The sequence below is a fragment of the Melanerpes formicivorus genome, unplaced genomic scaffold (assembly GCF_026170545.1).
Source record: "Melanerpes formicivorus ecotype bairdi unplaced genomic scaffold, bMelFor1.0.p_v2 SCAF_7, whole genome shotgun sequence".
Lineage (NCBI taxonomy): Eukaryota > Metazoa > Chordata > Aves > Piciformes > Picidae > Melanerpes > Melanerpes formicivorus.
This window is the reverse complement of record NW_027142359.1, coordinates 17,166,553-17,194,497: the sequence shown is the minus strand read 5'-3', so window position 1 is coordinate 17,194,497 and position 27,945 is coordinate 17,166,553. Positions and strand designations below refer to the sequence as shown.

General features: G+C 38.4%; 1 protein-coding gene across 6 annotated transcripts; it reads left to right on the top strand.

Annotated features, from left to right (window-relative positions):
• Positions 1-197: 197 nt before the first annotated feature.
• KYAT3 (kynurenine aminotransferase 3) lies at positions 198-26,453 on the top strand. Of its 6 annotated transcripts, none has more exons than XM_068141216.1 (17): positions 198-270; positions 1,010-1,086; positions 2,650-2,694; positions 3,181-3,250; positions 4,559-4,658; positions 7,384-7,442; positions 9,268-9,412; positions 12,720-12,869; positions 14,058-14,144; positions 15,478-15,600; positions 15,691-15,811; positions 19,099-19,175; positions 20,030-20,119; positions 20,683-20,869; positions 21,875-21,948; positions 22,586-22,672; positions 24,977-26,453. In XM_068141216.1, exons 5-17 carry the CDS (start codon positions 4,560-4,562, stop codon positions 25,037-25,039), a joined length of 1,362 nt encoding a protein of 453 aa, XP_067997317.1. In that variant the 5' UTR covers positions 198-270; positions 1,010-1,086; positions 2,650-2,694; positions 3,181-3,250; position 4,559; the 3' UTR covers positions 25,040-26,453. The 6 variants fall into 6 exon arrangements, with proteins under 6 accessions (XP_067997317.1, XP_067997315.1, XP_067997313.1 ...); XM_068141214.1 differs by having other exon boundaries at positions 3,181-3,291; positions 4,558-4,658; XM_068141212.1 differs by having other exon boundaries at positions 3,181-3,330; positions 4,558-4,658.
• Positions 26,454-27,945: the final 1,492 nt, after the last annotated feature.

The window sequence follows — 27,945 nt, the reverse complement described above, 5'->3', positions numbered from 1 at the left end:
CTCTCTTGTGCCGGATGCGGGACAGGCCTTCACCTCTCTCGGGCCATGCAGTTTAACATTTCCTTCTGCGGCGGGCAGGCTAGGAGGGAAGGGCTCTTCCTCCTCTCCGAGCCCGCCATTTTTCTCGGGGTTCTCTCGTCCTTTGCTTCGAGGCGCCGCGAGAGAGCACGCGCGGGCGGCGGGCGATGGGCGCTCCACCCCCTCATGTCGGCCGCGGGTAGGCAGGCGTCTGGGGCCGCCCTTCGCGGGCGGGAGCGCGGCGCCGGGGTGGTGAGTTGTGGTGGCGCGGCCCGGTGGCTCTGGCCTCACGTCCTTTCTCTACTGTGGGTCCGCAGACGAAGCGGCTGTGGCGCGGACTGGGCCTCGTTAGTCCCCGAGCCCGAGCTGACGGGGGGTGTATGGCCGCGCTTGCTGGCCCTTAGAGAGAACGGGTGTCAGTGCCTGGGGCTGGGTGAATGCAGAATGCTCACGTGTAACGCGTCCCATGGCCGACCTGAACGCAGCGTCTGTTGGTGAGGGCGGGGGGGTTTGTTAGTGCCTGTGAGTTTCCGTCCCTTCAAACTTTGTGCTGCGTGGGCACAGGGTGTCGGTGAAACAGTACGTGCAATATAAAGTCATTTGGTATCCTTTGTTCCCCTAAAATGTTCATTTTCCTGTGAGTATGCAAAGCTGCTATATGAAGGGGGTGGAAAGTAAGAATCTATTCCCGGCCTCATCCCTTTTTTCATTCCATGTCATAAAATTTACTTGTGTGTACTCAGTTTCCTCCATTCCATGTAGATTATGAAAGACGAAATGATGAAATGTTAACTACTAAGATAAATCACATAAAGCAGTTTTGAAGTTGTGTCCTTTAAGAACATGCAACATCCCTGAATCCATCAATTTTAGCAACAGTTCTTCTGACATGATGTGCCATTTATTAAGTAGATGGTAGAAAAAGTTTTGGAGGAGCCTTGGTAAGATGGCACCTATTTTTTTAATTTTTTTTTTTTTTTTCTCCTCTAAGGCATTCTTCCAGACACATCCAAAGAGACAGTCTTTCAAAGGCCCATCTCAACATGGCTGAGATGTAACTTTTTCCAGGTTTGTGTATTCAACAAATACCAATTCCAACCTGACAGGGATGATGATTATGTTATGTGGTGGCTGATGTGCTTGCAGGGTTTCTAGTAATATGTTTGTTGCTGAGGCTTCACAGTAAGATGAGACTTTGTGTTACATGGAAAGAAAGCACCTTAAGGGGTCTGACCATAAGTATTTCAAGCTCAAAGGCATTATGTTTTCAAGCTCAGTGATAGAAACAAGTAATTGCAGCATTTGGCCTTTAGTTTCAAAGGCAAAGAAATTGATTGTAAACATGCAACTTTTCATAAAGTGCCCTAGTACAGCAGTAGTCTGGGCAGCTGTGAGGGAAGCAGGAGGATTTATCTGTGCTGGAGTGATTATAAAGCATAGCATGAGCATGTCTTAGCACACAGAGTGCCCATGACAAAGTCTTAACTATATCTTCCTGTATAGTTTAAATCACCATGTCTGAGTCTAAACCAGATTAGCAAGCAGAATGTTTACCTCTCAGCCTCACTAAAAACATTTATTGTATTGACCTTTCTGGTAGCCTTCTTTGCTAAAAAAAAAAAAAAAAAAAAAAAGTTCCAGGAGTAGTCAGTCATTTGGTATCCTTTGTTCCCCTAAAATGTTCATTTTCCTGTGAGTATGCAAACTTGAATTCCATGAGGACTGACTCTGAGTTAAAGCATTAATGCTTCAGAGCACTGAAAATTAGAACTGGATGGAAAGTATTCCTGACTGTTAATTTCTAAGTTTAACAGACATGATTCATGGCCAAAAAAACAGTGGCTGGCTACAGGATTGAAATAAACAGACATGAATGAGAGCAAAATTGGTGTTTTTTCATTGCCTTTTTTCTGTTTGAAGATCTTTACAAATTTTTAAGAGATTTGAAACAGGGTTTGCAGTACCTTTGTAGCTGTCAAGTACTGTGTAACTTTGCTGAACTGGAAGAAATTTTATTTTGATGGGAAAAACTTACCTTAGGACATAATAAAACTTCTAATTGATGTCTTATATGTACTTGGTTGTTGCCAAAACAAATGCAGGGTCATAATTAAACATGCACTCATACTAAAAGTAACTGTAAATTATTTCGAGCCTGTGGTATGTATTAATATGTCATATGCAATTATTGTATGAAAATATGTGTTTAAAAGAAAAAAAAAAGTAGGTTTTAGTGTGGTTTTTTTTAATCAATGTGGGAGTGTATCTGGTTATATGAAGGAGGCCTTTACATCCTAGTAGCTTAAATGGAAGCATTCAGTGTTGCAGAAGAGAAAGGAGCTATTTTTAGAAAGGAAACAAAAGTCACAACATTTTATAAGAGACCTTCCCATTTAGTGGCTGATAGTCTTGTCTGAGCCCTCTTGAGTCTGAACAAATGCTGCTCCACATTCGCTGGAGAAGTGTCACAAAGACTGAAATCTTTGTGGGAGAAATGTTACATGCTACTGCATTGACTTCCCTGCTGAGGCTGCTCAGCAAAGTATTGTTTCCTTTACCTTCCTCATAACATGTTCACAATTTCTACATTGCTGTGGTGTGATGTTTTTGGTTTTTTTTTTTCCACTTCAGGTATTTCAGGTACTTGCAGAGATTAACCACAGCACAGTGATACAGGTCTGTTGCTTCTCATGGCATGTTGTAGCTTTGTGTGGTTGTCTTGTGTCAGTGGCTTATCAAGTGCTAGAAATATCTATAATTGTTTATAATTTTTCTTACAGAAGTTGCAAGTTAATTTTGCATGTAAGGTTTGCTGCTTCTCAATACAAAATGAAACAGTCCAAAATATGCATGTCTGTCCCTCTGTGCTAATTCCTGAAAATGGCATGGGGTGCCCTGCAGTGTGCAAAGAGTAACTCTATGTCTGGTTTGACCGTGAGAGAATAGCACCATTGTTACAGTCACATTTTAAGATAGTGTCAGTATGTTACGTAAGTAGTTTTTGTAAGCATACACAAGGAGAGAAATAGAGACCTTCACTACCATTTTTATTTCATGTAGTTGTTATCAAAGGTTATGTCAAATATGGTGTTGTTATTAAAAGTAACTTAAAATGTGTTTGCAGGTCTTTTTAAGCAGATGTATTTCCTTTGTGTCTTTCAGAGTATCTGCGGACTAGTGTCAAAGATCTAATTGCTGTTTACTTTTGCTACTCAGGCCAGCAGAGTTGAGGAAAGTGCCAGTGTTTCTGTCTGAAGGAAGCATCTATAAATTGTATACTTGCAGACTGCTGAATGCAATGGGATTACATGGGTATAATTGAGGGTCTAACTGAGGCTCTACAACCCAGTGAGAAAGACCTTAATTTCAGAATTGAGACTTGAATTTGTAGCACTGGAAAAGAAAAAGACAAACTCAGCATACTTTTGAAACTTAACTTAAAAGGGAGTATTGTTTGACCTTTTCTGTTAGTTTACACTGAAAGTGTAAACAATTTCTTGTTGGGCTAAATTAATCCCTCTTAATGAAAAAAAAACACAGCCATATTTTACTTTGTTATTAAATTACCTTTGCTGCTTCAGTCTGCAAGGCTTGCATGGTACTGTTTTAACAGGCAATGATATTCCTTTTTTTCTAACACAAATAGTGTATTTTTTCTTTCTTTTTTTGTTGTCTTCCTTTTCTTTTCAAGTAGAAAAAACTGGGGGAAACAGAGGTTGTCTATTCTTTAATGAGTAAACTATGAAAAAAAAGTTAATAATTATGATGCTGTGGCTACTATGTTTTTGACATAGGTCTTTGGCATCCATGTGTTTCCTTTACATGTTCCAGTCATCCAATACATATGTTTAAAAATACACTTTGGAAGTAGCTGCCTGAAGTACCAGCTCTTAATTCTTTTGTTTTATAGCTATAGGTTAAATGGGCACATTTTCCCTACTTGGGGAATGGTCTGTTGCCCATTTCTAGCTGTTTTCTGCCATGGTAGATACTTGCCAAGTCGCTGTGGCAAACCTTGATATGACTGTTGGAAAGTGCATATTCCTGCCTCTCCAGTGTGATCCCTGATCTTAATTATGTCAGTTTCAGAATACCTGCTTTGAAACACTTGATAATGGAGACCAGTTCTAAACCAGTGTGCCTTTTTAAAAAAATGAGCTCTTTTTCTATTTTAAATTGTCAGTTGTTCCAGCAGTTTCTATTATACAAAATACATGTTCACAACAATTCTAACAGACTGAACTTGAATTGCATTTAGTCTTCATTGCCATTCAAGGAGAAACTCAGTACTATCAAAGAGAGGAAAGCTTTCTTTTAGATGACATTCAGAAACATTTTACAGCCACGTCAGTTAAAAGCATTTCATCTTCTATGCTTACAAATGTGGTAAGGTAATAATTTACTAGAACTTATTTTAATGAAACAAAATCCCTGAATGGAAGAGGAGGAGATTTTATTGTTTAAAATTGCTTAGTAATGTGTAGAAATTTGTTCCTGGAGTCTGTAAGTCTTTTTTCAGGTCACTTATTTATTATGCAGGCATGCTTTTTGCTTCACGAAGCTTCTGTTGCCTTGGCATTAAAGCATACCAACTACGAACAGATTTGTTTTGCAGATCCATCAAGCATTCAGTTTCTGCAGTAAGTATTCCTTCAGCTTCATAGATATAACTATTTCATGCAGTAGTTTAGAGACCTGCTAATTTTGCAGTCTTGCCAGTTACATGCATTAGCTGTCTTTCCTTTATTTCTTGTTATGCTGATCCAAACATTTCCTATCAAGAACAAAATAAGATATTTGAATCAGTGAAATATTTAACCACACTAGTGTAGCAGAACTTGGCAGTTACTGCTTTGCATATTCTTTTCTGTCTTTAAAGTCAGACCTAGCACTTATCAGGTCAGAAGTATTGCCTAGGTGTTAGGGCATTAGAGCTAGAGATATAGGAGACAGGTTCAGTCCCAGCTTCATCACAGATTTTTGCTAGGACAGATAATTTCTTTGTACCTCAGTTTTCCTTTAGTGGTGTATCTTGATGCTGCAATAACAAGGGTTACATAAGTACCTCAAACTTGATTTTACACAGGCTCTTCTTAATTTCCCATTTTAACTGCTTAAACTGGAAGACTTAAAATTAAGTTACACAATTTTCATTGTTAGAAAATAGAGCTTTGCAACATGGTAGGTGGTTAGAGCTTGCACTCTGTGCTGCATGTAGAATGTTGAAATGTAAATTGTGTTCCCAGGTCAGAACTTGGGTCACCAAAGGCACATGTCAGATCCTTCAAACCCTTATATTGGGCAGTTGTAGCATATTTTGCCTACCTGAGGAGTTTCTTTCAGCATGCAAGCCACTTTGGAGAACAGATTTTGCCTTAGCCCTGTTTTTCATATACTATAAGCATTCATGTTCTACTTAATGGAGTTTGATATTTTCATTAAATATACTGAAATCTGATTCTGGGGTGTTCTGTTTGTTTTTTAATTTTCCTAAGATCTTTGCTTCAGTCGTACCTTTTGGCATTGAATTCCATTATTTAATTATACACCATGTAAAAATACATGGTTTTATCCTCATTAAATATGTTGCCATTCAATTTAGTCAGAAGTTTCTTTGTATTAGGAAGATAAAAATCAGCAGTATATGATTTTATATCAGGTGTTTTCCATGAATGAAAGTGTTAGGGAAACACAGGAGGTCAGGGTTAGAACTTCATGAGGCTATATCTCTTCTGCTTAACACTGATCTTCAGCTCATGGAAATCTTCACCCTGCACCTAGAAATGGCTTAAAGATTATCAAGTGATAGCTTGACTAAAAAAATAGTGTCTTAGGAATTCTTATGCCATTCTGGAAGAAAGAATGCTACTTAAGGTATCATTGTAGAATGACAATTATCTGGTTGGCTTTTTCAAAGTAATAGGATAAACTTAAATCTCACTGTAAGCTGAATCTGTGAAAACCTGAAAACTAATGTAGGTCCAGCTATTCTGTTTTGAAATTAATTTCAAGGCACAAGGGAAAATAAATAGGAAGACTTGAATCATTAAACATTTAAAGTTAAAATAGTATAAGAGCTGTGAGGTAAAGGCTCTTTTTACTTGTCAAAACATTTTTAGCTAGAGAAGGTTACTTAAGTTTGGATTTACATTATAGTTAATTATGAAAGTTCTGAATGTGATAAACCTTGAGCTTTTAGCAAATCTGAACAATCAAGAAGCTGGACAATGGAACAAATTCACTCATGGCAGCAAACAGAATTCTCATTATTAACTAGAAAGATTCAAGATGAGACTTAGTATTCCTTGTAGTCCAAGACACAAATTAGCAGAAAACCATCTGTTTTAATTTTATACTTTCCCATTCTTCAAATCATGATGTATATGATAGCATCATTGCTGTCAACAAGTTGAGTGCAAACACGTGCCTGTGTAATATTTCTGTTATGAGTCATTCCTATTGAATGTTGAACTGTGAAGAGTAATGGTAAACCAGACATTTTCTTCTCGAAAATCTTTCAGATAGTGACAATAATTAGCAGGGGTAAAAGTCACTAAAATCAGTAATCTGAATTACAGTAACAGGAATGTCTGATGTCCTGAGTGACTATATAATTCCTATATAATTTTTTTTTTCCTTTATCAAGCTGGTTAACAAAGGTAGAAAAGGGCTTGAGCTTTTTTGGTTGCACATATAAATAAGTCTAGTTTTCCCCTCTAACCTCCATTTCTCATATTAGCTTAAAAATATCACAACTATTAATAAATTTTTCTCTGTCTTTATAGAGAGTAGTCATTGAAAGTTTATTCTGAAGCACTTTTCCAAGATCTTTATTGAAGGTCTGAATATACAGCAAAAACATGTTCTACCATGGTTTTGCTGTGCTGTAAGTAAATACTTCAAGGTTTTAAAAGTCTGAATGAAAATAGGAAATGTTTTTGCTACTTACCTCTTATTCATCAATTTCACAAATAAAATTGCATCCAAAATGCATGCTTACCAAAGTGGATTGAGCTGGAGTCAGGCTAGAAATAACACAGCCTTTTAAGTTGGTAGTGTATCATAGGAAAAAAGAATGTGTATCTTTTTTTATAGGTCATCTTTTCAAGCTGTGAAGCTGAATTATGCCCCAGATCTGTCCTTGCTGAAAATTAGGATATTTTTGTATATTCTTTTAGTCTGAATTCAAGCTATTATAGAAGCTTTCATGAAAGAACACGTCTATGGTTTTGTGTGACTACTAAAATCAGCTGGCAATGGTATATTTGAGAAAGCATGAAGGAGGGTTTGTCATGTGGAATCCAACAATATAGTACTTTGTTTTTCTTAACAAAAGCCTTCTGTCTGTCTATTTTGATCTTGCAGACAATGGCCTTCAGACACCAAAACACAAGACGAATTGAAGGCCTGGATAGCAATGTGTGGTGAGTAAAAGGAAAATATCTGCAAATTTCAGAAAATGTCTTCTTCTGATATATTTCCTTTCCAGATAGATAATTGTTGCCAATAAGAATGTACATAGCATTTGCTATTTCTGATGAAGTATATTTGGCACCTACTTAGAAGCAGTGAACCAAATTCTGCTAAAGGAGTGATTTAATTCTTATTCTTGAGCTTTAAATATTAGGCTTAGGCCTCTCTTTATCTAGTAAACCACCCAAGACAAGTATAACTCTTGGAGATAGCTAGCTTTAAAATGTAACATTAACTTCATTGAGTAATGTTTTTCAATTACACTTCATCTGTGTTTACCAAATGAGTCAGATTTCTTTTGAAAGTCATTATACTTGTATTTATGGTTTAGCTCATTATTTTCAATACACTTTTTCTGGGTCATAAAGCAATATTGCTATCACTGGTAAATATGGGATTTTGTTAGTTGGTGAAAACACTAATTTTGGCTTATGTGTATATATATATATATATATATATGTATACAAGGTGTTTTGGTTAGAATCATAGAATAGTAGGGATTGTGGTGGACTTCCAGAGATCATTGAGTCCAATCCCCCTGCCACAGCAGGATCATCTTGGGCAGGTCACACAGGAATACATCCAGATGGGTCTTTCAAGTCTCCAGAGAAGGAGACTCCACAACCTCCTTGGGCAGCCTGCTCTAGCACCCATACAGTAAAGAAGTTTTTCCTTATGCTGATGTGGAACTTTCTGTGTTCCAGTTTGTGTCCATTTGCCCTTGTCCTATCACAGAACACCACTGAAAAGAGACTGGCCCCTTCTTGACACCCACACTTGGGATGAGTTCTGTTATGCACCCACCTGCATAACATTTAGGTGTCAGCTTATGCAAGATCTTGCAGAGGACAAACCAATCAGCATCTATGTTTTGCTAGCCTCAAGCTCATTTTTAGCAATTTGTGTTAACTTTTCTCAGAACTGTGATGCTGTGTGGGTTGGTGTTCGGGATTTAAAAAAAATACCTTGTTAACGTTTGGTTAGGAAGGAAAGGATAAAATGCAAAGCTTGCTTGTGAAGGGAGGAAAAAATAGTTCAAGAATCCTAACATTTCTATATGGTAAGCTACTGGGAGCAGTTAATGAACAGCCTGAATGCATCTGTTGCCTAAAGTGCAACAAAAAAAATTTATAGCACTCTGAGGTCACTGAATAGTTTAAATGACACCTTCATGTGACAGAATCTTGTGCCAGGGGAGGTGTAGGCTGGACGTTAGGAAGAAAGTCTTCACTGAAAGAGTGATTTGCCATTGGAATGGGCTGCCCAGGGAAGTGGTGGAGTTGCAATCACTGGAAGTGTTTAAAAAGAGCCTGTACGAGGCATTAAGTGCCATGGTTTAGTTGATTAGATGATGTTGGGTGATAGGTTGGACTTGATGATCTCGAAGGTCTCTTCCAGCCTGGCTAATTCTGCGATTCTGTGTAACGTGTCTGTTCTAATTAGGCCTATTTTATTTTGCAAAAAGAGTAGGTTTAATTTCTGCCTATATCCACAGTTACTGTGTGTTTGTGCTTGTGCACATCTGAACACAGTTCTACTGGCAGAAAAGTTACTTGATGGATCCAGAAAGTCAACCTTGTGTTTGATTCCCTCTGACTGGTGGTTGCTTACTACTGTCCCAGCCCTCACCTCTCCATGTGAGCACTCTACTTAAATGTGTTTCTGCTGCTGTGAATTTTGCAAAATGAAATACTTCCCCCCTGCCCCCTTTTAATGCTAATGAAGGAAAGGATAATTTTATATGGTATGTTAACCTTAAGCTTTTTTTCCCTCTAGGGTTGAATTTACAAAGGTAGCAGCAGATCCCTCAATTGTTAATCTTGGTCAAGGCCTTCCTGACATATCCCCTCCCAGCTATGTTAAAGAAGAGCTGGCAAAGGCAGCAGCAGTTGACAGACTGAACCAGTACACACGAGGATTTGTAAGTACTATGGAACTGGACACTTGAGTTCAGTGGAGAACATGCCACAGGGAAAAGAAATCACTTTGCTTTAAATTGATTTTTATCTGTAGGTCATACTGACATGTCACAAATTAATTGGATCTAGTAGTCTTATCTGTTATTAATGAACATCCTCTCTGTAGGTTTCTTTAAGACAAAATCCTTCAAGAGCAAAATGATAGAGCACATCTGGGACAGACTGTCTTCAAAGAGTCAATTCAAAGTTTAAAGAGTGTAAATTATACATTTATCTCTGATTTTGGTCAGTGTAAACATGAGTCTGATAGGATAATGATAAGTGAGAAACACCTGGTACCACTTGAGACATCACCTCTGGGATCAAGAAAATATACACCTATAACATGTAGCAGACTTCAGAGGAGATTAGGAAGGGATGAAAGCAGTAAGTTTTTGCCCCTGGAAGATACTCACTACTCATTCTGTAAGCTGGCCTGTAGCATTTATGTTGGGGTGTCTCTCATTGATCATTGTCCATTGGACTATTACTGTTTTAGTATCACATCTTCCTTGTTTGATTTATCTTTCTTTTCTTTTGTAGCAAAGATAAAGCATAGTGAGAATCACATGCCAGGATTGCTACAAGACCCTAATGAGACTATCTAATGTTTCTTTTGGATGACCATGTTATGCAACAGTGATAGAAAAATATTGTATAGATGGCAGGCCAGCAGTTGTATTGGTAGTTGTGACATCGTTGTGTATATATTCCAACATGACTTTTTGCTTATTTGCTGAGAATCTGCATGCGTTAGGGACAATGCCTAAAGCTGTCGCAGTAAGCAGAGTGGAGACTCCACCAGCCACTGTACCTGAGCAAGGCAGGCCCATAGATGGCTGAGGCCAGCCCAGATTGCTAGGCTAGGTTGTGGTGGTGAGGTGGACCTGAGGTTAAGCCAGGAAGTCAATCCACAGCTCAGTGGTTGGATGTAACTGGTGATCACTGGGCAGGTCCAGGGTGACACGTCAGGTCTAAGGTCAAGCCACAAAATGAAGCAACAGGTAGGGGCCAGGTTAAAAGATTCTATGGCCAGGTACAAGCAAAGTTGTAACTGAATTGCAGATTAGCAGCCTTACTGCATAGTGCTTAAGTGGAGCCCCTGGAGCAGGGGCTTAGCTCTGGATAGAGGACCCAGGTAAGGCTGTCATGGCCACTAAAGCTTATTAGGGCACTGAGGGCCCTGGCAAGAACAGAAAGGAAACCCAAATATTCCCAGTGACTGTAGTGTCATTCCATCCTTCTTTGGGTCATTTTGTTTAATCTCTCTTGGCTGTGTGCAGAGTCTCTGGAAGTATGAGACAGAAATATATAAAACTCTCTATATAAACATGCAAGTATAAAGTAATTATTTTGTGTCAGACATGCATAAAAGATGGCTGGGATTTAATGAACTTGTGGGGTAAGCATTAGTATGTTCATCACCCATGCTAAGTAGCTCAAAAGTCTTTGCTGACCAGACAGACAAAGTTTGGAGGAGGACTGGCACTGAGAGAAAGGTTTACAGAGCGAATGGGCTACAGTCTATCTTCTGACAAATATTCACAGACTGAATTTAAAACAATTTGTAAATGAAGCATAAATATAATTTCCCTAATGCATGCCATTATTCAATATTTACTTTTATATCTTTCTTCTTTTTTTTCCAAATAGTTAATTCCAGTGATCATTATGAATGTTTGCAGATGTATTATACTATAGACAGTAATGAAAGAGGAATTTTTACCATTATTTTCATCTTCATCCCTTGTACTTCCTCTACAAAATTCATCATTTCTAAAGTTTTTGAGCAAAATATTTGTGGTAGCAAATATAGGAGAGATGAGTATGAATGACGCACATTCATCTGATAATTGAGATGTCTCAGCTGTCTGTGGCACTTGGACTTCTCATTGACTGTAGAGCTGTGACCTGTAGAGTGGCCTAATGTGACTTGGGTGGTGCAGCATTCCTGTGCAGCTGAGACAGTCATGGCAAGAAATGTTTGTCATTTGAATCAGCAATGGCCTGCAAGCTTTAATTTATGATAATATTTTTGTTTACAGAAGGGTTCATGTGCAATATGTTAGTCAGGAATTTTCATTACATATTTGTGTTTTCTCAAGGAGCTGTTTTCTATTTCTAGCAAGTGTGCAAAAAGGAAAAGTATTTTCACAGCAGGAAGCCTGTAGTCTTGCTGAGTAAACAGAATTGTACTTTCTGTAATGTGTATGATCATTGTTGCATATTTATTTTCCTGTTCCTTGCACTTTTGAGAAGAGTACATTCATTGCTGTGTACCTGTAGGGGACACTGTAGTGAATGGTGCTCTGAGATATGACTATATGAATTATCATTGTGATCACAAGTGCTGTTTATCAGCAGTATACAATCAGAATAAAAAGATTACCCTTACACCAAAGAATTTTTAGTTGAAAGGTAAGAAACAGAAGCAGCTTCAGATGAAAATATGGACATGAGGGAAAGAGAAACTAAAGGAAGTAAGGCTGAATTTGTCAGAGTATTCACACATAATCACACAATGTTATGGGTTGGAAGAGACCTCTAGAAATCATTGAGTCCAACCCCCTGCCAGAGCAGGATCACCTAGGACAGGATGCACAGGAACACATCCAGTCGGGTTTTGAAAGTCTCCAGAGAAGACTCCATGACCTCTCTGGGCAGCCTGTTCCAGTGCTCTGTTACCCTCATCATAAAGTGGTGCCTCCTCCTGTTGATGTGGAACCTCATGTGTTCTAGCTTGTACCCATTGTTCCTTGTCCTATCCTTAGGCACCACGCAAAAGAGGCTGTCGCCTTCATCTTGACACCCATCCCTCAGATATTTATAGACATTAGTAAGATCCCCTCTCAGCCTTTTCCTCTCAAGACTAAAGAGCCCCAGGTCTCAGTCTTTTTTTATAGGAGAGATGTTCAAGTCCTGCAATCATCCTCATAGCTCTCTGTTGGATTCTGTCCTGTCTCTCCTCCTGTCTCTTGCCTTAGTTTTCCTGTAGGCTACTTGAAGCTATCCTAGGATGATACAAGAAGATAGAAATTTTAAAGCATCAGATACACAAAAATTAATTTCTTAGTAGATACAAATAAACTGAAACCAGTGTGCAAAAACTTTAAATTGTGCTACTGGTTAACAGCTGTTAGCACTGAAAGCTCATCTCATATTTCTCTATTTCCCAATATATTATTTTGATGTATCTGGAAAATCCCCAAATACAGACTTTGTGCAGCATCAGGAGCACACCAGTCAGCTGCATTTGTTTGTTTTGAACAGGGACATCCATCACTGGTGAAAGCCTTGTCTCAAGTCTATGGGAGAGTTTGTGGAAGGAAGATTGATCCTCTCACAGATATCCTGGTGACCGTGGGAGCTTATGGATCTCTCTTTAGTACAATACAGGCATTAATTGAAGAGGGAGATGAAGTAAGTTTTGATTTGAAATATTCACATGTACTCACTGAAATGAGAATTTGCCTGGTATTATTTGTCCCATTTTAAATACAAGTTAATGTTGGGCCTTCTTTCTGATCTCCATTAATTAGATTTGTTACAGTATCACAGAAGCCAGAGGAGATCAGCCTTCAGATGTCTTCCTACCATTCACCAACTCACAAACCCCTTGCTTTCATACTAATGCTACCTGTAGCTGTTTCTTTGTCACTGTTACTATTAGGTGACACAGCCCAATTTCTTATTTGAGAAAACTTGAAGGATGTTGGCTGCAACAGAAGACTAAATGTGGTACAAAGTATTGCTGGTATTTGAGTAACCATTGTGTACTGAGTTCTGTTTTGAACCATTTCGTACAGCAGCACAGGTAGCAGAAAAGTCTGTTAAAGAAAGGATTGCTAGTTTACTATACTAGCTGTGATGGTTTCATGTCTTCACTACTGATGTTGGCCTTTTTGACAATCATATTAAGAGTAATTTTGGGGGTATTTATATCCACAGTGGACAAGAACTTTTTGTGTTGTCCTGTGTTATGCTTTCAGTGTTTTGTTGGTTTTGTTTGTATAATGTATTCCCATCTGCATCTTTTCTTCCCTTTCTGTTGCTTTGATACTTCAGTTCTCTGCTATTAGCCTTTGGTGGGTTTTTATGTTTGTTTGTTGGTTTTGTTCTATTTTCTTATTATCTAGCCTCTATGCAGTTTTCTTGGAATTTGTCTTCATTTTCTAGCTGAAGATGTTCTGATAAAATTTTGGGGACTTAAGTCATTCTCCTTAGATTTCTAGATACTTGGAAGTCCTTGAATTTCATGGACAGAATTAGGGCAGCTGTGCTGTGGTTCAACAATTTAATGTTGCCATCTTCCATCTTTGTCTCGCACCTTCAAATCTGTGTGTAGGACCCAAACATTACTAATACTATATTTTAATTGTAATGTGTAACTGTAGAACAACAGCCAGGGTGTGTTACCAAAAACATGTAGTGCTTATCACACGCAGAGTGAAGACGTTGTATGAGAGTCTAAAGAGGAATAATCTGCAATGTTAGATCAGAATGGAGTGGCAGAAACGTTATCAAGTTAGGTCACCAAAGTAAATCTGGAAGTATGATGGTGTCATGCATGGCCAGTTCTGTTTCTGATATTGATGATTGTAATTTCAGGTAATAATAATAGAGCCATTTTATGACTGCTATGAACCAATGGTAAAGATGGCAGGTGCAAAGCCTGTTTTCATCCCACTGCGATATGTGAGTAGCCTTTTAAAAATTATTTACCATACAAAGTTTCTCATCCATACTTAATACAGTTTGATGCTTTACTATGTATTTTTTCATAATATCCAATTTAATAACAATGAGATAGATTGCTGTAGTGTAAGTCTGAGGTAATGATAATCCAAAGCAGAATATTTTACTCGTGTTGGAGAAGGTGGGACGATGTTTATCATTTACTTTAATTGGTGCGTTCTGAAATCTGATCCAAATTCCTTTTTGGATGTCATCAGAGATGTTTTCAGTGCAAGTAAGGGAAGGAGAGCTACATATCAGTGTAATTTCTGTATCTGCTGGTTTTCAAAGATCTGGTTTCTGATCACTTCAACTCCTAAAGTGATAGAATACAATGTTTTTCCAAAATTTGTTTACTAAATAAGGAGCAATCATGCAGTGAAGTTAAAATTTGCTATACATATGAGAACTACTGTTTCCTTTACTGGTAAAAAAGAGCAATTTTGATATAGGTTAATTTTCAGGTTGGTACTTCGGGCCTTATGTTGGCAGCTTGCAAGGGTCATTCTGAATGCAAAGGATTGATCCTATTACCATTGCCTTGGGTGGCTGGCAGCCTTGGATGGGGAGGGCTGAGTGGCTCTTTAGGCAGGTCTGTTGAATGAACACCATGAAATCAGAACACCAGGGTAACAAAACCCCCAGGACTGCAGTAGGAATAGCTGAGCCCGTTCCTCTTTGTGCCCTCCTTCTAGGGATATTTAGGATGACAGGGTTCCTCCAAGTATTTTCTGTTTCACATTGTTGGTTTTGGTCTGACCCTCTCCCCATAATGTGCTCTTTGTACTCTGTAGCAACTGGCCCAGACTTTGTGTTAATACCAGAGCAGCTCCAGAGCTTTAGTGGTGCAGAATTTTTTGCCGTTAGAATATTTTCATATGGGCAAGGAGGAGGAAAAGACCTTGTATCTCTTCAGCAGTGGTCAATCTAGCCAAGCAAGCACACACTTGTTCTAGTGTCTGGGAAGACCATAAATTCCTCTGACATATGACTTGGCTTCCTGCATTACACACTGTTATAACCAGCATATGTGTAACCAGATACTGGAAACCAGTTCCTGGGGAAGCTTTAAAACAGACAGAGGCCATAGAGGACCACCACTGTCACAATAATTTACCTTGCTCTTAGCCTCTCTGCCTGTTCCTACAAGTGCCTTCTCCCAGGAGAGCAGGACAGATTGGATAGGTTAAGTGTGGTTACGCAAGGGTCTAAGGGAAATAAGCTGGGCATCTCTGCTTCGGCTATGGCATATTCCATTCAACTAATGCATAAATTATTCTTGGTTTTTTTCTAGAAAAAAAATGGAAAATCTGCATCTAGTGCTGACTGGGTCTTAGATCCTGATGAACTTGCAAATAAATTTAATTCCAAAACCAAAGCAATCATTCTGAATACCCCACACAACCCTATAGGCAAGGTAAGAGCCCCGCTTTAATACTACTGCAATTTCAGAGTATGCCTTAAATACTGTGGTTAATGCATTGTCTCTTACTTTCTTGTATACCAGGTGTTTAGCAGAGAAGAGCTCCAGGTAATAGCTGATCTCTGTATTAAACACGATACCCTGTGCATCAGCGATGAGGTGTATGAATGGATGGTGTATACAGGAAATAAACACATTAAAATAGGTACTGATTTTTTTTGTAACATCTTAGAAGTGGTTGTCTCAGAGATAATGGTTGCTGGAAGTAGCTCAAACTTCAAGCTTTGACTATTTTACAATGTTTAGGGGAGAGATCCTCTCTTTTCTGAAAAATATTTTAAAGAATAACTTACAAATAGAATTAAAAAACACTTTTAATTGACTCTGGAGTACCTATCCATAGAAACCAGTGGGACTAATAGTCATGAATCACTTATGATCATTGGAATATTCAGTTCCTTTGGCCATGACAAGTATAACTGCTATCCATTGGACTGTGCTCTGAAAAACTAATGGAAGGAACAGGGATTAAAACTCCCTTCTCAAAGCATTGCAGAGATAACCAATGAGGGAAGTGCATAGTGGAAACAATTATTTTTGCTCCATTACTTAAAAAAATAAAAGTCCAAAACACATAAAGGTTAGTGTGGAGAAAGTGCATAAACACTGTCCCTCAAAAGTACAGAGACAGCATTAAATAATTGACATTGAATTCAGTGAAGTCACTGAACAGCTGTCTGAAAGCATGCTAAGACTTCAGGCAGTATTGCTACAGAGGTAAAGTACCATTGCAAGAACAGAAAACCAAACACAGTATTGTGTCCCTGTCCCCCTTGTTTTGCTTCTGGATCTGAGTTCACTGAAGTTAGTGGAATTGCGCCCACTGTCTCAGAACAAATTGATCTAGTGCAGGCTACCAAACTCCTACCCCAATCCTGTAATGCTACAGCTAAGCATTTATGTAGAATTTCTGGTGTGATAGTCTTGGTTTAGATCTGCTGATACATCTGAGCTGGCTGAAGTCTAAAAGTTCCTTCTTGTATACAGACATTCTGTTTATGATGGTAGTGTCTTGCATGAACTCTTATGATACACTTGCTGTCGTAATGAAGGCACATTTCAGTCGTGTGCAATAGAGCTGTTTAGTTGAGATTAAACAACAAAATCAAGAAACATAAGTACAAGTTAGACATGAAAAATCATAGCTTTTTTTTTCTGGTTTTACCACTAGTTGAACACTGAGTAACCTTGCTTCTATGCTTCAATTCTATTTATGAAGATTGACAATGAAAGAAACTTTTTATTACTGGGGCTACATAATTTTAAAAATGATTCTTATAAATTGCAAAAAGGAAATTCTATCTAATTCACCTTGCAAAGCTTATTAGCTCAGCTACATGGTGATTGTCTTGGCTGTGCATATGCTATGAATCTGTTTTGAAAGTGGCCTAATGTTATGCTCTTGGGATGCCTTGATGGTGATACCTTCTCAAAGACCTTCAGACGTGGAAGAAAGGGAACATTTTGGGTACATTATCATGGTAGTGGTCTGAGTCACTGCATCCTAACCAGTTACCACAGTAACCAATCCTGTGTGGCTCATCATAACCCAATTACAAAGTAAAATGAGTTAAATTAAAGCTCTCTTCATGGTCTTAGCAGGTGATTCATGCAAACAGCTGTCCTCAGAACCAAAATCTCTGTGGGTGGTGTAAGGTAATCCATTTTCTTTTGCAATGGCAGCAGGTCTGAACACTCATGCTGTCAGTTACACTCTGTCTTAGTGTACAAGTGGTGAATTCCTAAGACACAGTAACTCTGTTGTTCATTAGTATCACTACTGTAATTTTAATGCTTAAAAAAAACCCCTTTCCAGTTGAACAAAAGGCATTCTGCAGTTTAGCATTAAATGTAAAAATACCATGTAATGATAATGCAGATTAAAGCTTGTACAGTTGATCAGCTAGGTTTAGGTACATATTCTCTAACAGTTCCCATGATACCATCTATAGTGTTAAAACGACTATAAAACCTTCATGGTAACACTGTAAACAATAACATTCTTTTAGTAAAAGAAACATGATTGCTCTTTTTAACCTAAGTTTCTTAAGTTTATTTTTTTAGAAGTCTATCAAGGTAGTGCAAGAAAAAATAAATATGTTATTTTACTGTTTCAAAACTCTTGTTTCCATATTTAGTCTCTACATATCCCATCAAATGCAGTGATGCTTTGAGAGAGATGCAAAATGAAGATTGCATCAATTTATGGAGTCTAATGGTGGTTCCCTGATAGAATGTGACAGGGGTTGCTAGACACAAATCATAAAGTTAGTAGTCTTTGTGCTGTCACTGAAGCAGTTTTCTGTAGTGTAGAGCTCTTCAGCATGTTTCTTATGGTTATTTGACTTCCATAAAAGTGTGGACATCATCTAAGTAATGATTAGGGTTGCAATGGCAGATTTAGAGATTGCATCTCATTAACTGCGGATTCTGAACAAGCCTCTCAACAAGCTGAGTGTCATCTCGGCTAACAGGCTCATTATGTGTGCTGGTTTGCACTTGAGATTTTAAATTGTAGACAGACTTGGTTATGGTGTCATACAATGGCACAGAGGAATTTCCCCTTCTATTTAAAACTTGCTGCTTGTAAAAGCAATGGAACTGCTGCTTCCCTGTGCCCTTTTGCTGTTGCTATTGTTTGAAATACTGTTACATTCTGACTCTGAGGCTGAATTCCTATGATTGTGTGGCAAAACAGTCTCACAAGAGGGCATTAGCAGTGAAATGAAATTCTTTTTGTAGTCTGTGAGTGCTAGTTTGGTTGCCATTAGGAAGTGATCTATACTCTTGACCTAGCTAGCTAGAAGATGTATCCATTCAAACTACCTTAATCCTTACAGAAATCCTTGGCTTGATGTTATTGTCAGTCCTAGACCTGTTCAAATTACGAAACAAGACAATCTTTCTTCACTCTGCTAGTTTTCTGATTCTTGTGGTGTTTGGTTCCAGGTTAGAAATCTTAGTAATTATTTTCTTTTTCTAATGCCTTCGCCAGCGACACTCAACTGGACAGTTCTATTAAAATGGCTTGCAGTGCCTGAATTACCGTTGTATATGGTGCTATTACCAGGCATCAGGAATAATGCTGTCTTGAGATGAATGGGTAGCCACTGATTAGATCATATCTCTTATGAATAATTAAGCATTGGAGCTGAGGATAACTAGCATGTAGTTTTCACGGACTGTGTCTGTAATTTTCTGCCTCTTTCTCCTTTCATTAATCCTTACCTTCTTTTCATGCCAAAATCCATTGGTCCATATATCCTTCCTTATTTATTACAAGTGATATAACTTTACAGTATTCTCAGTGCTTGCTTAATCAGCTGCAATGATATATCTACATGTAGGCCTGAGCTGGGGGCAGTAGAGTTGTTCTAACTACATAGCATGTGTGAGTGCACCTATACTCAAGTGATTTTATTTTATATACAGCTATGTTGCCAGGTATGTGGGAAAGAACAATAACTATAGGAAGTGCTGGAAAAACATACAGTGTAACTGGCTGGAAGGTAAGAAAAATGAGCATAAAGAGATTTCAGTTATATAAATAACAGAGTACATTTATTTCACTAGAAGAGTCTCTGGTTTTATGAGCTGTCCTTTGAAAGCTTCTGTCAAATCTTCATGTCTCTGAAACATGAAGATACCATTCAGTTGGAGCAATTACCTATCTATACCAGGCATGTTTTAATTTTCCTCTTGTCTCTTGATTTAATAAGCTCTTGTGAAAAAACTGCACTAAAACCCAAACACGGTATGATCTGTTCAAAACCAGTCAAGATTCCTGGAGAAAATAGGGATATTGTAATATTTTAGCTTTCCAGTTTTATAGTGATATTTTCAGATTGTGTTAGTTTTGGAGAGGCTTATATTTCTGTAACATATTTAGTGATAGTGTCTTGCTTGACTTCAAAATACATATCAGAAAGCAAACAAAAATATTTAAATATTTGGCAACTAAATTCTGTCTTCATACTGAACCATGACATATAGGATTCATTAGTAAGGTTCTATATTCAAACCACCTTTGACACAGGAGCTTATGAGGTAGAATAATTCTAAACCAAACTGCTCAATTTGATTTCTAACCCTTGTTATATGAAGAGTTAAAAGTTTGTTTAGTACTCTATGAGAGATAGGTATAAGTGGAACTACAACTGCTGACATAAGTCTTGGGGTTTTTTTTTAATGGCATCATTCAGCAAACTTTTTGTAAACCAAGTATTTTCTTAATGCTTTATCAAAACAAATTTACTACCAATACTTGAGAGAAAAATTGAGACAGTGGCTGATTTTAATTATTTGTGAATATTGAGTAACACCACTGCTCTAAGTATAACATATGAATATTTTCTTCCCTCAGCTTGGTTGGTCTATTGGCCCTCAGAACCTGATTAAGCACTTGCAAGTTGTTCATCAAAATACACTGTATACTTGTCCAACTCCATTACAGGTAGGTGATGGGGCAGAGAAGGTTACTTTCTGGTGCAGCAAAACTGTAGGCCTCGCTGTAACAAAACAATCACAACTATGAATTTGAGTTTTCAAAATATATATTCAGGGTGCAAGAAGAGGAGACGAGAGACATTTTTAAAACAACAAATCACAGTCTTTCAGACTTTCTTCTATTACCTATGAACTGCTACTTCTTGTGTAAAACATGACAATCTATTTCCTAGCAAATACAAGTATAAGCTGTTACAATAACATCTGTCTTCCAGTGTCTAGTATTCTATGATGCATTCTGATTGATATTCAAACTTGGCTTCAGATTGTAAACTCCTGTGTCAAGGACTGTGACTACTGTATATGGTACCTAGTACATGATTGGGTGCTTTGAGTGTTGCCTCAGCGCAAAGTAACAAACACACTTGGACGCAGCTTGTGTAATTTGTGTATGCTGATTGGCTTACCAAGAGCCAGAATCAAAGAAAAATCCACATGGTTTCACTAAGAAATGTGTGTCTGAGTTCACTGAGTGTCCATCAGTATTTTGAACGTTAATTACATTTCCAGGAGGCCTTGGCACAAGCACTTTGGGTAGACTACAAACGCATGGATGACCCAGACTGCTATTTTTACTCGCTGTCTCGAGAGCTGGAAAGCAAGCGTGATCGGATGGCTCGGCTGCTTCAGGAAGCTGGACTAAAGCCTGTGATTCCAGATGGAGGATACTTTATTATAGTTGATGTTTCTGCACTAAGTTAGTATAAGGTTATTATTAAAAAGGGTGTGGAAAGCAAATACTATAGTTAATCTGAAAATGCAATTTTAATTTTAAACTATGCTCTCATTTCATGTTGGCATAATGTTGTCAGAAGTATTAACCAGGACTGAAATGTTGTGTTTGACCATAGCCTGGGAGGTAGATTTTTATAAGCTTCAGTAAAGCCTTTGTTTGTGTTCCTAACTACTGTCTGTTTTGCAACTCTTTGGCAAAGTTTTAGGGAGGATAAAGAAGGTGGATAAAAATTTCTGTTTTCAGAAGGCCTATGATTATGAAAAAGTTTTGAGAGCCAGGGAGACCTAGCTTAACATCCTGAGTTTGTACCATTTGTACTTTCCCCTTTCTGTTTGTTTGTTTGGTTTTGTTTGTTTTTCTTAATATGAAATCATACTCTGAAGGCATTCTGATTTCTAAACAATGTAAAGTGAAGCGCTGCCAAAATTTACAGAACCTTTTGGAAATTCGGGTTAGGGTAACTCTGGAGAAAGAATTCCCACAGGGGAATGTTTTCACATTTTTCAGTAACTGGTCCTAGTGACACTTGTTATTCACAAAGAAATGTTTAAATGCAGCTGGACCTCGCAGTGCTATTGTGTGTCACAAAGATTTTAGATACCGTAGTTTCACCGATGAAAAAATTGCAGTTGCAGTGATTATTGCAGTCCATGTAATAGTCTTCAGTGTCCTCCACAGTCCTGATACTACGTCAGTAGCCCAAACTTGAGGATTTCTTGGCCTGCTGTATGGTTTTCTTAAAAGCTATGTGTTTGAATTTATTTTGAATGGAAAGCAAGTGCTCAGGTCAGAATGGAAAGGATCAATCTGTTGGCCTATTTTAATTGTTATTCTACAATTTATTAATTATCTTTTTAAAGTAAAGACATTCTTAGTCTTAAGTGGTAACTACAATAAAATGCTGTTAATTAATAGCTTCCCAATGGAATCTAGGAAATCTTACTTGTTTTCAATTTAATATTCTAGATGTGGATCTCTCTGACGTAGATGAGAAACAACCTTATGATTATAAATTTGTCAAATGGATGATAACATCTAAGGTAAGGTGTCTTAGTCACGTGAGGAAGAAGCTCTTCACTGTGAGAGTGGTGAAGCTCTGGAATGGGTTGTCCAGGGAGGTGGTTGAGGCCCCATCCCTGGAGGTGTTTAAGACCAGGCTGAATGAGGCTCTGGCCAGCCTGATCTATTGTGAGGTGTCCCTGCCCGTGGCAGGGGGGTTGGAACCCTGACTGATTCTATGATTCTATGCTAGTTTTAGAAATGCTTTTCTGTTGAAATCAAGAGCAATACAACTGTACTTACTCAATAATGTAGTAGAGATACTCTATTCAAAATATTACTTGGTATGTATAGTAAATGCTGATAATGTGGCTAAAATATTGCTAAATATGCTTAAAATGTACCATGTAGGTTTGTGTTACATCCCAACAGTTTTCTTTCAGCATGCTTAAATGCTACTTTTACAAAAGTACCTTTGAAATGCTTTGCCTAAGAAAAGCAATTTGAATTTAGTTAAGCCTAGCTAGTACATATGAAACCAAACCTTGTCTTTCCCTCTCGTGTTGGGAGGTAGAGTTCTAAAAGCCAGAAGAGTAAAACCATCATGCTTAAAACAGATATATTTTGTTTTAACACGTATATGAAATAAGCAAACAATATTTCTGCTTTATGTTTCAGAAGCTGTCAGCAATTCCTCTTTCAGCATTCTGTGGTCCTGAGACAAAAAGTCAGTTTGAAAAATATATACGTTTTTGCTTCATTAAGGTAAATTTGTGTCCTGGGAAGGCTGAAGACACCTAAAAATCAATGCAGTACAGAAAGATGCAAGAGTGTGATACATTTTGCCCAGGATCTCCTGAGTTGGATAGTTTTAGGAACAGAAAGTTAGATTCGTGTAAAATTCAGCACAAAGCAGCTTCAACTGTCCTTTTGCTGAGGGACTTTAAACCACAGGTATGCATGGCATGGCTATGAAGGACAAGTGGCAGAAAACAATTGGGTAGGCAGGCCTTTTTTAACCTACTGTATTGATTTTTAAAAACATTGTTGACTAGTGGCAACAGTGAAAATGAATGACATGGGTACCCTACCAGTTAAGGTGAATTCTTTAACCAAAGCAGGAATTAATTGTACAGCAAAGTGCTCTACTCCATGACCATTCAATTTCCAACTACAACAGTGAAGATGTCTCCTGCAAGGTTTAGCTCACTTGCCTGAAAATACATAGGCTTTCACATAAGCTCCAAATTATGATAGAAAACTAAGACACAGGAAGTCATCTTACGTGTTTTTTGTGAATTGGCTGACTTCTGACATTTTTTTGAGCACTTTCTTTTCACATATTCTTCCTCCTCTTGAATCTGTTCTTGAAAAGGCTGACAGACTTTGGGGACAGATACATAATCTTTAAGTCCACAGCCCTAAGATGTTTTCCAGTTGTTCAGTAACAGGGCCAGCGTAGTAGAATGTGCAACTCCTTAAATGTTGAAGTGTAAAGACTGGGTCCTTAGCTTGAACCAGTAATGAAAGGGAGCGCCTGCTCGTGTTACTTAGTTTTGAGATACAAAGACTATGATATACTGAGCCAGTAACAAATACAGGCTGAGCTGAGAGTAGCTCTGAAGAAAGAGACCTGGGTATATTGATGAGAAGCTCAACATGAGCCAGCAGTGTGGTCACGCAGCCCGGAAGTCAAATTGTATCCTAGATAGCAGGTCACGAGAGGTGATTCTTCCCCTTTAACTCTGCTCTTTTGAGACCCCACCTGGAATACTGCATCCAGTTCTGGTGTGCCCATCATAAGGACACAGAGCTGTTGGAGCAAGTCCAGAGGAGGGCCACAAAGATTATCCAAGGGCTGGGACACCTCTGCTATGAGGATAGCCTGAGGGAGCTGGGGTTGCTCAGCCTAGAGAAGATAGGACTCTGGAGGGAACCTCATAGCTTTCTTCTAATACCTGAAGGGATCCTACAGGAAGACTGCAGAGGGGCTTTCATAAAGGTGTCTAGGAATAGGACAAAGGGGAATGGTTTGAAGCTGAGGGAGAGTACGGTTAGACTGGATCTTAGTATGGGGTGGTGAGACTCTGGAATAGGTTGTCCAGGGAGGTTGTAGATGCCTCCTCCCTGGGGGTGTTGAAGACCAGGCTGGATGAGGCCTTGAGCAGCCCAGTCTAGTTGAGAGGCGTCCCTACCCGTGTCAGGGAGGTTGGAGTAGATGACCTCTAAGGTCCCTAAGCCATTCTGTGATTCTATAACAAGGGGCACTGGTTTGACACTGCAGCAGGGTAGCATTTAGGTTGGACATCAGGAGGAAGTTCTTCACAATGAGAGGTGAAATACTGTAACAGGTTGTCCAGAGATGTGGTTGAGGCCCCATCCCTGGAGACATAAAAGATCAGACTTGATATGGCCCTGGGCAGCCTGGTCTAGTTGGAAGTGTCCCTGCCAACTCCAGGAGGATTGGGCAAGAAGATCTTTGAGGGTCCCTTCTAACGCAATGCAGTCTATGAATCTGTCAATCTGCAAACAGCCAGGATGAAACTAGCTGGTTGTATATGTAACTTGCCCAGGATGAAGAGCACTAATCATGACAAGTTAGACTACTTGTATGACTCACCAGGTTGTAGCCAAGCCACCCAACTGGCCAATGTATAGATCACCTATATTTATGAGGGATCGTGTTGAAACAGTTGACAGCATAACTTGGTTGTATGGAGGTCTAAAAATTCCAATTGTAAACATAATAATTAGGTAACTATCGTGTCTAATACAGAGCTGCCAAGTACAGCACTGCATAAATGCCAGGTATTTATTATAAGTACAGCTTTCATTGAATTTGGTAGCATGACTACTGAGAAAATGTATTTTAAATATACCTAATAAACATTTGTGAGAATCAGCACTGAATTCTCTGTGGAGGCTTGTTTTGTAGCTATAACTGTTATTGGAAAACTGACAGACATTCAGAGGATGCGAGTGGAACTGCCAAATGCTGATAATCATGACTGCTACTCTCTTCTCAAGAACTCCATACTTGCAGTAATAGTAATATTCTTTGTTTTGCAGAAAGACAGCACACTAGACGCAGCTGAAGTGATCCTGAAGAACTGGAATAAACAGACAGCCTGATTTTTCTTATTAACTCTTCCATCTGGTATAATTATTTAAAAGTAGGAGAGGTTATTGCAAATTTAAAAACAAATTACTTAATACAGTGCAGAATTAATATGATGTTGTAAGCAACTTTGTGCTGCCACCTGCTGAGGAGTTAAAATGACTTACTGAAATGCATTTAGTGCAACTCAGATTATTTTCAGACTTTTCAAAATTATGTAATTTTTTTTTTTCTTTAAAGAAATCCATGGGATTCACTTATTGTACTGAAAATCAAAAATCTGTAGTACTGTGTGTAAAAGAAGTAGGTGGTACAGGTATTTTTACACAAGGAAAAAAAGTGGGAGGTGGCTTTGGGATGAGTATAGCAACTAGGAGTGAGACTTAAATAGCTTGCAATGGAGAAAAATTTAAGATATACCTCATATTTGATAACTGCAGTGACTTTCTGCATACCTACCTACCCTTTCCATGCACAAATTGCACAGCCCTAAATAAACTGATTTAGTTAAATCACTACAGAATTTATACTGTAGACAAGACCAAAAAGTGCCAAGTTGCTATTTTTCCACAACAGTCATGTGTTTATCTGGAAGTATTCAGTCCTCAATAAAATCACAACAGCAGCATCTAGAATAGGAATTCTATTTACTCATGTCTACCCAGTTAGCTATTACATGGATGGATGCACAAAGCAGAATAGAAGACTTTGCTTTAGAGGATCCTTCACAATAAGATGTACAGTGACATAAATAATCCTGTCATCCTTTTTCTTACCATGTTCACAATAATGGTAACTTCACAACAAACTTATTTTAAACACTGATGTTTCCATTGTTATGTTTGAAATATCTCACTAGTATGCTAATGATTCACCAGCTAAAGCACCAGATTTGTGTTGAGACACACAGGTGACTATGTTTAAAGGTAGTTTTGCATTGTGTATAGGTGCAAAGTCTTACTCCTCTGCACTGCTTTGGCTGGGATTAAGAGTTAGTTTTCTTCATAGTAGCTGGTATGGGGCTATGATTTGGATTTGTGTCGAAAATAGTGTTGACAACACACATTTTAGTGACTGCTGAGTAGTAGTTACACAGTGTCAAGGCCCTTTCTGCTTCTCAGACTGCCCTGACAGAAGGTTGAATGTGCACAAAAGCTGGCAGAGGGCATAGCTGGGGTAACCGCCCTAAACTGGCAACAGGAATAGTCCATATTGTGTGTCAGTCACGTTCAGCAGTAAAACTGGGGAGGAGACCCGTGAAGTGGGGGCTGCTCTTTGGGAACTGGCTGAGCACCAGTTGGTTGGTAGTGAGTAATTGTTTACATTTGCATCACTTGTCTTTCTCAGGTTTTACTTTGCTCACTGGTATTTTTTCCCCTTTTCCTTACAATTTTAAAAATAATTATTTTAAAACTCTTTTCACCTCAACTCATGAGTTAGTTTCTTGCTTCTATCCTTCCAGTTTTCTCTCCATCTCCCTGTGATGGGGAGTGAATGAGTGAGTGAGCAGCTATGTGGTGCTTAGTTGCCAGCTGGGGTTAAACCACAGTCATCATGTTATATAGGACCTGTTGTCTGAGGCTTGAGTAGTTGATTTCTCCCCCCCCCCCCCCAATTTTGTCCAGGTGCTGTGATGTGGGGATCTTTTTGTTTCATGAAATGTCTGAACACATAAGATGCAGCACAGAAATTGATGTACCAAGCATAATTCAGCTACACTGGCTATTTATTGTATCTTAATTTGCTCCTTTTGAGGCATTTGACTGACATCTGCTACTGTAACAAAATGACCATTGGCTAAACCAACAAACCCTTACAAAGGACCTCTAGATATTCAAGTAAGAACCAGTGACTTGTTTTCATTAATGTACTGCTCATTGTGTTTGCAAAGGCATCTGAATATGTCATTGCCTTGTGGTAGAAATGATGCTGGTAATAGCAGCAGAAGAATTGCAATTTTATAAATTGCCAATTAAATAAGTTTTAAGATTATTGTAGCTGAAGCAATGGGAAAGAACAGATAGAGCTGGGGCTAAGGTGAACCTGATGTAAGTTACTGACATGACCTGTTGCTGACAGAGACTGTTAAGAGTGGTATACCCATCTGCCACATCAACCATTTCTTTTCCCCGCTCTTTGTTAACAAAGTGCTTGAAAAATTGCTGCAGGCAGAGAGTAAAGAAATGCTGAGATATGATCTATAATGTTTTGCAACACTTCTGAAAATTACTGTCTTTCTGTAGGGGAAATTAAATTATTTGAATTCAATAAGGTCAAGAGGAATGTGCTGCTGACACTGAGTGCCAGCAAATGATCTTTTTCATAGAAAGAATTCATGAGAACACAGGACAAACCTGGATGGGACTGACAGTGCTGATGTGGCACATCTGTTGCAGACACTGCTACATACACATTTCAGAGGTTATGAGGAAATGCAGTATTGCATGCTGTATTCACACTGATGGGGTTTTTTTATTGCTGTTTCATCTTTTGGTTTTATTGAACATTTATGAAAAGGGTTATGAAAAAAAGAAGCTTCAAATTACTATCTTAGCATCTGTATCTTCTAATAGTTCATCTTATTTTTATTCTAAAGGGTGTATCCTTTTAAAAAAATCTATGCAATGTGTTGGCAAGTTCAGAGTAGCTCATTTTCAGCCAGCACACAGCATTTCAGTAAGCAGGAAGGTGTTTAGAAGGTGTGTGATAATGAGTTTGACGCAGTATTAGCACGTATTAAAACAACTTTTCAACCCCTGATGAACTTTCTTCTTCGGGCTAGCAAATTGCAAAAATATTCTTTTTCTATGTGTTCTTAAGTGGTGTGAACAGCCCTTTGTATCTGATTAATATATAGCAAATTTACAAGTGTTCAGAAACTTTAAATACTGATCACGTTAAAGCACTGCAGTAATGTCCT